General features: G+C 45.5%; 1 protein-coding gene across 1 annotated transcript in view; it reads left to right on the top strand.

Moving 5' to 3' along the window:
* The first annotated feature begins 890 nt into the window (after positions 1–890).
* Positions 891–10,233, top strand: part of cyp4t8 (cytochrome P450, family 4, subfamily T, polypeptide 8) — a 33,693-nt gene continuing 24,350 nt past the window's right edge. The window contains exons 1-4 of the mRNA XM_067449330.1: positions 891–1,138; positions 1,865–2,009; positions 2,093–2,137; positions 9,764–9,891. Of these exons, the coding sequence (XP_067305431.1) occupies positions 896–1,138; positions 1,865–2,009; positions 2,093–2,137; positions 9,764–9,891 (561 nt within the window). The 5' untranslated portion in view covers positions 891–895. The remainder of the gene's footprint in view (positions 1,139–1,864; positions 2,010–2,092; positions 2,138–9,763; positions 9,892–10,233) is intronic.

Here is a 10,233-nt window from a genome sequence, read left to right as displayed (position 1 = left end):
GCTGAAACACAACTGACTTTGTGATTGGTCAATAGATGGAGGGCGGAGCTTCATGTCAAAACACAACATGTCAACATCAGTTGAGGGCTGCAACAACTTTAAAATGACAATATCCTGGCCGGACTACTGTTGTCAGTGATATAAGTATTTGAAATTAACATGAATAACATCTTGCTTAATGTGTATTGACATATCAGGGCCATTTTATGATTCATTGAAATAAATTTCTTCCTAAGTTCTTACAATATGTTAGTGCCATTTTTTGGACTCAAGACGCACACCAGTAATATTTTTTCCTTAATTAAACTAAGGACTAATATTGGCTAAATAAGCTTTGTTTGTGAAACCAGGCCATAGAAGTTTAATTTTTTTTATTATGAAAAATGCACAAAAATACCTAATACTTTTTTATGAAATATTTCCCAAAACATATTTTTCTCAAAAACTGAGAGATAATCAAAGCCATAAATCTAATCAAGTTGTGTTCTAAATTTGAGGTTGACATCTCAAAAATTAATTAGATTTTGTTTGGGCGCAGTACCAAAAGCTCCAACTAAATTCGCTTCACATTCGTATTCAATTCGTTAATTTTTGACCTTCATTTAACCTTTTACGAATCATGTCCATGATTTTCATGATATTGGTCTAATAGCCAAAATAATAATTTTACAACAATAAACAACAACATTATTCAACCTGATGATATTCTTTATTTGTTGTATAAAAGGTCCAGCACACAGCATAAAGTCCGACTCTCTCTCTCTCTCTCTCTCTCTCTCTCTCTCTCTCTCTCTCTCTCTCTCTCTCTCTCTCTCTCTCTCTCTCTCTCTCTCTCTCTCTCTCTCTCTCTCTCTCTCTCTCTCTCTCTCTCTCCTTGTCACTTCCTCTTTTCCACATGAAGATCAATGACAACAGAGCCCGACCCAGACTGACAGACAGCTCAGCTCATGCCATGCAGCTTTACGAGATTTTCCCATTGAATTTGGAAGCGCTCTCCATAAATCATGCTTTACCACTCGCGTTGCTTGTGTGTTTGGTAATAGTGGTTAGACTACTGATGATGAAGAGAAAGGGGATGCGAACTATGGAGCCTTTTCCAGGACCACCTGCACACTGGCTCTTCGGACACGTTAAGGAGGTAAACTACAGCTATGATTGACTAACTCACAGCAACTCCCCAGATAAGAAAACTATTTCTGAATGATCTATGTAGCTACATTGAAAACGTCCAGTTTATTTAATGTTTTAAAAACCTTTACTTGGTTAAGGGAACATTTATCCTTTTTTGAGAACATTATTTAATGTTCTCTGAACATTCTGAAACAAGTAAAATAAAATGATAAACGAAATCGTCCAAAAAATAGCGCGTTGAGAACAAATAGGCTAACGATAAACGAACATTCTTCTTAGAAATGCTAAAGTTAAGAACATTCACAGCGAGTCCATTCATGTTTTTTTTTACGAGAAATAATTGTTATGTGGGTTTCAAACTCTTGAATAACTTTTTTGTCCTCCTAAAAATTCTAAAATCATCGTTATAATCATTATAATATATATTGGGTAACTCGATGTTCATGACGTAATGGTAGGTTGCAAGTGGCATGTTTTTTTTCTTCTTCTTTTTTTGCATTCATGAATGCTACAAAATGTATAAAACATCCTCCTTATCGCTGAGTGCAGTAACCTTATTCCTGAGCCCTTGTCTATTCACTGCATCTAAACAATTACATAATTGTATTGTAAGGCAATGAACAGAAGAGCCTTGCATTGCACTCACATTCTTCAGCAGGAATTGGAAGAATTCAAGTAAAGTTAATAACTCGAGTAATGTTGATAACAGTTGCACAATTATTTTTATGTATAGTTTCGCCAGGATGGACACGATTTGGAAAAGATTATCAGGTGGAGTGAACAGTATCCATTTGCTTTCCCCCTGTGGTTTGGCCCGTCATTGTCCATTTTGAATATCCACCACCCATCATATGTGAAGACCATTCTCACCACAACAGGTCCTGATCTTTCTGATATTTCAGATTTAATAACCAAAACAAGCATTTAAAAAATGAACTTTTTTGTTTTGCTTTATTTACAGAGCCCAAAGATGACTATGCATACAAGTTTTTCATCCCTTGGCTGGGTATGTTTTCACAAAATTTCACATATCTCACCACTGTTTCGTGGTTTATTATTTTGCGGTTCTTCGCTTAAGGGCATTATCCAACATATATGGACACCATGAGATAATTCTGTTTTTGTTGGTTGTGTCATAAACAAATGCAATTTCCCCCATTACAAGTCATCATGCATTCTGTGGCGGACATGTATTAGTGTTAATATATGTGATATACTATTTATACTGAGTGCAAATAGTGTCAGATAGACCTACTATTTGCTTGTTAGTAGGGTTAACCTTGTTAAATAATGCGATATTCGATATGCGATACAATATTGCTATTAGTATGCAATATATATATATATATATATATAAATAAAACTGAGAACGATACCATTTGTTTCACATACTCTCTGGGAAAAGAAAGCATCGCTTTAACTTCTGATAGTGGCCAGTAGTGTTTTAGCTACTGTTTTTTTTTTTAACATACATTAAAAATGTATGTTAAAAAAATTAGTGTGTGTATTTGATAGTTTCCTGTAACAAGACACGAAACAGAACTGAAGGGATCACACGCTTTCAGAGCGGCTGCTTGTGTGCACATTTTGGTGTGTGTGTTTCAGACTGTGTGAGACTGCAAAGAGTTTTTGCGCAAGTTATTACGTACAATAACTCTATTTTTTTTTTTTGCACGTCAAGCAAGTCGCATTAGTAACAGTAGTCGTGTGCCCAGTCTATTCTCTGCTATATGCCGACCTAAAACATACACTTTTCACAATGTTGAAGTAGCCTATTAAAATCATTCAAATATTGGGTGCCGTTGCGATATGCATATCGTGATAAGTACATTTGCGATATTTCAATATATTGTGTAGCACTACTTGTTAGTGTACTGTAGTTTATGGGCCAAGCTACAGAATTGGTGCAAACTGATGTCCCACAGCCAAAAACACATCTAAAAACATTTAAGTATTCAAATTTTAGATGTTATCTAAGATCCTTCTATTACCTATTGAATCCCACAATAATGTTAACATCCATATATAAAAAAGTGAGGTGGCTGTTCCGAACCCTAACCCCTAAAATTCAACTCTTTTAAAAATATATATTTACATAATTTTAGCATTTTCTTCCATTGTTGTTTTTAATAAAAGTTAAAAAATAATAATTTCGGCCCCACTTTATATTAGGTGGCATTAAGTTCTATGGTGTGGATCAGTTTAAGGGTAGAGTTAGGGTCAGGTGTGGTGGTGTGGATCAGTTTAAAGGTAGAGTTAGGGACAGGTGTGATGGTGTAGGTCAGTTTAAGGGTAAAGTTAGAGACAGGTGTGGTGGTGTGGGTCAGTTTAAGGGTAGAGTTAGGGTCAGGTGTGGTGGTGTGGGTCAGTTTAAGGGTAAAGTTAGAGACAGGTGTGGTGGTGTTGGTAAGTTTAAGGGTAAAGTTAGGGTCAGGTGTGTTGGTGTGGGTCAGTTTAAGGGTAGAGTTAGGGACAGGTGTGGTGGTGTTGGTCAGTTTAAATGTAAAGTTAGGGACAGGTGTGGTGGTGTGGGTCAGTTTAAGGGTAGAGTTAGGGACAGGTGTGGTGGTGTGGGTCAGTTTAAGGGTTGAGTTAGGGACAGGTGTGGTGGTGTGGGTCAGTTTAAGGGTAGAGTTAGGGACAGGTGTGGTGGTGTGGGTCAGTTTAAGGGTAGAGTTAGGGTCAGGTGTGGTGATGTGGGTCAGTTTAAGGATAGAGTTAGGGTCAGGTGTGGTGGTGTGGGTCAGTTCAAGGGTAGAGTTAGGGACAGGAGTGGTGGTGTGGGTCAGTTTAAGGGTAGAGTTAGAGACAGGTGTGGTGGTGTGGGTCAGTTTAAGGGTAAAGTTAGGGACAGGTGTGGTGGTGTGGGTCAGTTTAAGGGTAAAGTTAGGGACAGGTGTGGTGGTGTGGGTCAGTTTAAGGGTAGAGTTAGGGACAGGTGTGGTGGTGTGGGTCAGTTTAAGGCTAGAGTTAGGGTCAGGTGTGGTGGTGTGGGTCAGTTTAAGGGTAGAGTTAGAGACAGGTGTGGTGGTGTGGATCAGTTTAAGGGTAGAGTTAGGGACAGGTGTGATGGTGTAGGTCAGTTTAAGGGTAAAGTTAGAGACAGGTGTGGTGGTGTGGGTCAGTTTAAGGGTAGAGTTAGGGTCAGGTGTGGTGGTGTGGGTCAGTTTAAGGGTAAAGTTAGAGACAGGTGTGGTGGTGTTGGTAAGTTTAAGGGTAAAGTTAGGGTCAGGTGTGTTGGTGTGGGTCAGTTTAAGGGTAGAGTTAGGGACAGGTGTGGTGGTGTTGGTCAGTTTAAATGTAAAGTTAGGGACAGGTGTGGTGGTGTGGGTCAGTTTAAGGGTAGAGTTAGGGACAGGTGTGGTGGTGTGGGTCAGTTTAAGGGTAGAGTTAGGGACAGGTGTGGTGGTGTGGGTCAGTTTAAGGGTAGAGTTAGGGACAGGTGTGGTGGTGTGGGTCAGTTTAAGGGTAGAGTTAGGGTCAGGTGTGGTGATGTGGGTCAGTTTAAGGATAGAGTTAGGGTCAGGTGTGGTGGTGTGGGTCAGTTCAAGGGTAGAGTTAGGGACAGGAGTGGTGGTGTGGGTCAGTTTAAGGGTAGAGTTAGAGACAGGTGTGGTGGTGTGGGTCAGTTTAAGGGTAAAGTTAGGGACAGGTGTGGTGGTGTGGGTCAGTTTAAGGGTAAAGTTAGGGACAGGTGTGGTGGTGTGGGTCAGTTTAAGGGTAGAGTTAGGGACAGGTGTGGTGGTGTGGGTCAGTTTAAGGCTAGAGTTAGGGTCAGGTGTGGTGGTGTGGGTCAGTTTAAGGGTAGAGTTAGAGACAGGTGTGGTGGTGTGTGTCAGTTTAAGGGTAGAGTTAGGGACAGGTGTGGTGGTGTGGGTCAGTTTAAGGGTAGAGTTAGGGACAGGTGTGGTGGTGTGGGTCAGTTTAAGGGTAGAGTTAGAGACAGGTGTGGTGGTGTGGGTCAGTTTAAGGGTAAAGTTAGGGACAGGTGTGGTTGTGTGGGTCAGTTTAAGGGTAGAATTAGGGTCAGGTGTGGTGGTGTGGGTCAGTTTAAGGGTAAAGTTAGGGACAGGTGTGGTGGTGTGGGTCAGTTTAAGGGTAGAGTTAGGGTCAGGTGTGGTGGTGTGGGTCAGTTTAAGGGTAGGGTTAGGTGTAAGGGAAGTGCCAACTGTGTAATTACAAATGTAACTACAGAAACATGCAGGTATTTTTTTTAAATGTAAGTACAATGTAAAAACATGTAAGTAAATAGTAGTTAAGGCCACCTAATATAAAGTGGGTCCATAATTTCTTTGTAAATCATGAAACTTTATGTAAAAATATGTGTCCCGCATTTTCATCTCACTAGTACAGTGTATGTTTTAGTCCATTGTCTGAGGCTGACTTTATCTACATCTGTACATTTTGATTAGGACATATCCCAACCTTTTTTCTCCAGTTAAGCAAACTTTTTGGGGTGTTATTCCATAAAATGTTGTTTTCGACCATGAATGATTCAGGAGTGACAAAAGGGAACACAACATTCGGGAACATTTGGGCAAAATAAACACGATGTTAGTAGATATGCAAGTGAGCCATCACTGGACCCTGGTCAGGGGCCGGAGCCATCACTGGACTCTGGTCAGGGGCTGGAGCCGTCACTGGACTCTGGTCAAAAGCTGGAGCCGTCACTGGACTCTGGTCAGGGGCTGGAGCCGTCACTGGACTCTGGTCAAAAGCTGGAGCTGTCACTGAAGCCATCACTGGACTCTTTTCAGGGGCCGGAGCCGTCACTGGACTCTGGTCAGAGGCTGTAGCCGTCACTGGACTCTTGCCAGGGGCTGGAGCCATCACTGGACTCTGGTCAGGGGCTGGAGCCATCACTGGACTCTGGTCAGAGGCTGGAGCCATCACTGGACTCTGGTCAGGGGCTGGAGCCATCACTGGCCTCTGGTCAGGGGCTGGAGCCATCACTGGACTCTGGTCAGGGGCTGGAGCCATCACTGGACTTTGGTCAAAAGCTGGAGCCGTCACTGGACTCTGGTCAGGGCCGGAGCCATCACTGGACTCTGGACAGAGGCTGGAGCCGTCACTGGACTCTTGTCAGGGGCCGGAGCCGTCACTGGACTCTGGTCAGGGGCTTGGGACCGGAGCCGTCACTGGAGTCATCACTGGACTCTGGTCAGAGGCTGGAGCCGTCACTGGACTCTGGGCAGGGGCTGGAGCCGTCACTGGACTCTGGTCAGAGGCTGGAGCCGTCACTGGACTCTTGTCAGGGGCCGGAGCCATCACTGGACTCTGGTCAGGGACTTGGGACCGGGGCCGTCACTGGAGTCATCACTGGACTCTGGTCAGAGGCTGGAGCCGTCACTGGACTCTGGTCAGAGGGTGGAGCCGTCACTGGACTCTGGGCAGGGGCTGGAGCCATCACTGTTCTATGGGCAGGGGCCGAAGCCATCACTGGATTCTGGTCAGGGGCTGGAGCCATCACTAGACTCTGGTCAGGGGTCGGAGCCGTCACTGGACTCTGGTCAGAGGCTGGAGCCATCACTGGACTCTGGTCAGGGGCTGGAGCCATCACTAGACTCTGGTCAGGGGCTGGAGCCATCACTAGACTCTGGTCAGAGGCTGGAGCCATCACTGGACTCTGGTCAGGGGCTGGAGCCATCACTGGACTCTGGTCAGGGGCTGGAGCCATCACTGGCCTCTGGTCAGGGGCTGGAGCCATCACTGGACTCTGGTCAGGGGCTGGAGCCATCACTGGACTCTGGTCAAAAGCTGGAGCTGTCACTGGACTCTGGTCAGGGCCGGAGCCATCACTGGACTCTGGACAGAGGCTGGAGCCGTCACTGGACTCTTGTCAGGGGCCGGAGCCGTCACTGGACTCTGGTCAGGGACTTGGGACCGGAGCCGCCAATGGAGTCATCACTGGACTCTGGTCAGAGGCTGGAGCTGTCACTGGACTCTGGGCAGGGGCTGGAGCTGGAGCTGTCACTGGACTCTGGTCAGAGGCTGGAGCCGTCACTGGACTCTTGTCAGGGGCCGGAGCCATCACTGGACTCTGGTCAGGGACTTGGGACCGGAGCCGTCACTGGAGTCATCACTGGACTCTGGTCAGAGGCTGGAGCCGTCACTGGACTCTGGGCAGGGGCTGGAGCCATCACTGTACTATGGGCAGGGGCCGGAGCCATCACTGGATTCTGGTTTAGGGGCTGGAGCCATCACTAGACTCTGGTCAGGGGTCGGAGCCGTCACTGGACTCTGGTCAGAGGCTGGAGCCATCACTGGACTCTGGTCAGGGGCTGGAGCCATCACTAGACTCTGGTCAGGGGCTGGAGCCATCACTGGACTCTGGTCAGGGGCTGGATCCATCACTCGACTCTGGTCAGGGGCTGGAGCCATCACTAGACTCTGGTCAGAGGCTGGAGCCATCACTGGACTCTGGTCAGGGGCTGGAGCCATCACTAGACTCTGGTCAGGGGCTGGATCCATCACTCGACTCTGGTCAGGGGTCGGAGCCGTCACTGGACTCTGGTCAGAGGCTGGAGCCGTCACTGGACTCTGGTCAGGGGCCGGAGCCTTCACTGGACTCTGGTCAGGGGCTGGAGCCTTCACTGGACTCTGGTCAGTGCCGGAGCCATCACTGGACTCTGGTCAGGGGCTGGAGCCGTCACTGGACTCTGGTCAGTGCCAGAGCCATCACTGGACTCTGGTCAGGGGCTGGAGCCATCACTGGACTCTGGTCAGGGGCCGGAGCCGTCACTGGACTCTGGTCAGGGGCTGGAGCCGTCACTGGACACTGGTCAGAGGCCGGAGCCATCACTGGACTCTGGTCAGGGGCTGGAGCCATCACTAGACTCTGGTCAGGGGCTGGAGCCATCACTAGACTCTGGTCAGGGGCCGGAGCCGTCAGTGGACTCTGGTCAGGGGCCGGAGCCGTCACTGGACTCTGGTCAGGGGCTGGAGCCATCACTGGACTCTGGTCAGGGGCCGGAGCCGTCACTGGACTCTGGTCAGGGGCCAGAGCCGTCACTGGACTCTGGTCAGGGGCTGGAGCCATCACTAGACTCTGGTCAGGGGCCGGAGCCGTCACTGGACTTTGGTCAGGGGCCGGAGCCGTCACTGGACTCTGGTTAGGGCCGGAGCCATCACTAGACTCTGGTCAGGGGCCGGAGCCGTCAGTGGACTCTGGTCAGGGGCTGGAGCCGTCACTGGACTCTGGTCAGGGGCCGGAGCCGTCACTGGACTCTCGTCAGGGGCTGGAGCCGATCTCTGTGTTGCCCACACACACGATAGCCGTGGTCACAATGGTCAGCACTGCACACTCTAAAGAAGATTCTGGGCTTTGAGACTCAAGTGTGGCGGACATGACAGAACGAGACTGGAGTGGCGGCATGACGGCCCCACCGTGAATGATGATCTGCTCAGCTGAAGTGCCCATTCCACAAACTCACAAAATGTCTTTTGAGGACCAACACAGAAAAGTTCAGAGTCCTAAACGATAAAATGTTATGAAGGTATTTTCCGGAATATGGGTATGAAAAGCTAAGTCCAAAAACTCACGAGTGTGGTCCTCAAGAGAACGCTCACCCTGGCGAAATAGTTTCCTAAACTTTTTGAAAATACATTGTTAGAATTGTTACATAATTCATGTGTGGATTTCTAGACTTTTATGTTGAAGTGTGTCCTGTTTCTTGTGCCATGCTTTGTAGTGTGTTTGTAGTCCAATTGTTCATTGGTTCTTCCTTGATTAGTGGCCCTGTGGGGCATAGGTAACGTCCCATACAGGAGCCCGTCTTGGACCGACTGTAAGGTCCAGGAGACATTGTGAACGTGCTCCATCTCTTCTATCTCAGATAGGGGTACCTGAATTTAGAGAATCAGGCAGATCTATTTATCACCATTTTATTTTTTTAATTCTTTTTACAGCTGTTTTAATTATCCTTGTTTTTATTTTTAATATTTACACATGGTATTCTTATTTCTCATGCATATGTTGTCACTATTTTAGTTCATTTCTATGGAAAGCACTTTGAATTGCCATTGGGTGTGAAATGTGATATAGAAATAAACTTGCCTTGCCTAGTCTCCCCAGGTGTGTCTTGTTTACTTTGTCTGCTTTCTCTGGCTCGTTACAGGAATTAACTGCACAATTACTAGAAATCTGTACCTTTGATATTATACAATTTGCATACATACAAAGTTTGTGGGGTTTTTTCAAGATTTTTCCAACTTTGAACCAATTCTGTATAATGGCCCATATTATAAAACAGTAGGCAGTAATAACAATCAGTGTATATGAAAATCAATTCAATTTATTAAAAGCACAAACAGATTTTGCCTTATTGGGACATTACTTTCCCTAAAGCTACCCTAACAATTCTACACTTTACCCCCACCATTATGTACTTATACTTTTTGAATTTTTCTTAGTTTTAATTAAATATTTGTTTTTAAAAACGCCTCTCAGAACGTTTGAAGGGCAGTTGAAACTGATCATTTTTTTCACATTTTATCTCTGGGTGTGGAACAAAGGTAAAACAATGAAATCTATACATAAACAGCATTTGAAAAAGTAGTTTGAACAAAAATGTAGTCATGCGACAAAAGAAACACTGTTATCACTTCAGCTAACTCTTCACTGTCTCCTCAGGTGATGGCTTGCTTGTGTCTGCTGGACAGAAATGGTTTCGGCATAGACGGCTCCTCACTCCTGGTTTCCATTATGATGTTTTAAAGCCTTATGTGAAACTTATTTCTGATTCAACCAAAGTCATGCTTGTACGTTTGAGGCACTTTTTGAGTATGTATTTGTCTATATTAAAAAACTATGGCCAGCGCAAACCGTCTTGGCATTAAAAAACTACTGTCAGGATTTACTAACGACACAGTGATAAATTATCACTGAAAAGGAGTGGACAGTTATTTTTGTGGCTGATCATATTGCATAAGCATTTGTAGGAATTTCCCTTCCAGGCGCAAAATTTATACGATGAGAGTATTTAGTATCAAGGTGATTTACAAAGGATTGCGCTCATAGATTTACTGATATCTGTGCCATTATTTACCACACAAAGCACGTCTTAAACCAGATTCTTAATGTGTGCTGCTTTTGGTAGATTG

The sequence above is a fragment of the Pseudorasbora parva genome, chromosome 7 (genome assembly GCF_024679245.1).
Source record: "Pseudorasbora parva isolate DD20220531a chromosome 7, ASM2467924v1, whole genome shotgun sequence".
NCBI classification, from domain to species: Eukaryota; Metazoa; Chordata; class Actinopteri; order Cypriniformes; family Gobionidae; genus Pseudorasbora; species Pseudorasbora parva.
The sequence above is the reverse complement of the archived record's forward strand: the minus strand, read 5'-3'. Positions and strand labels throughout refer to the sequence as shown.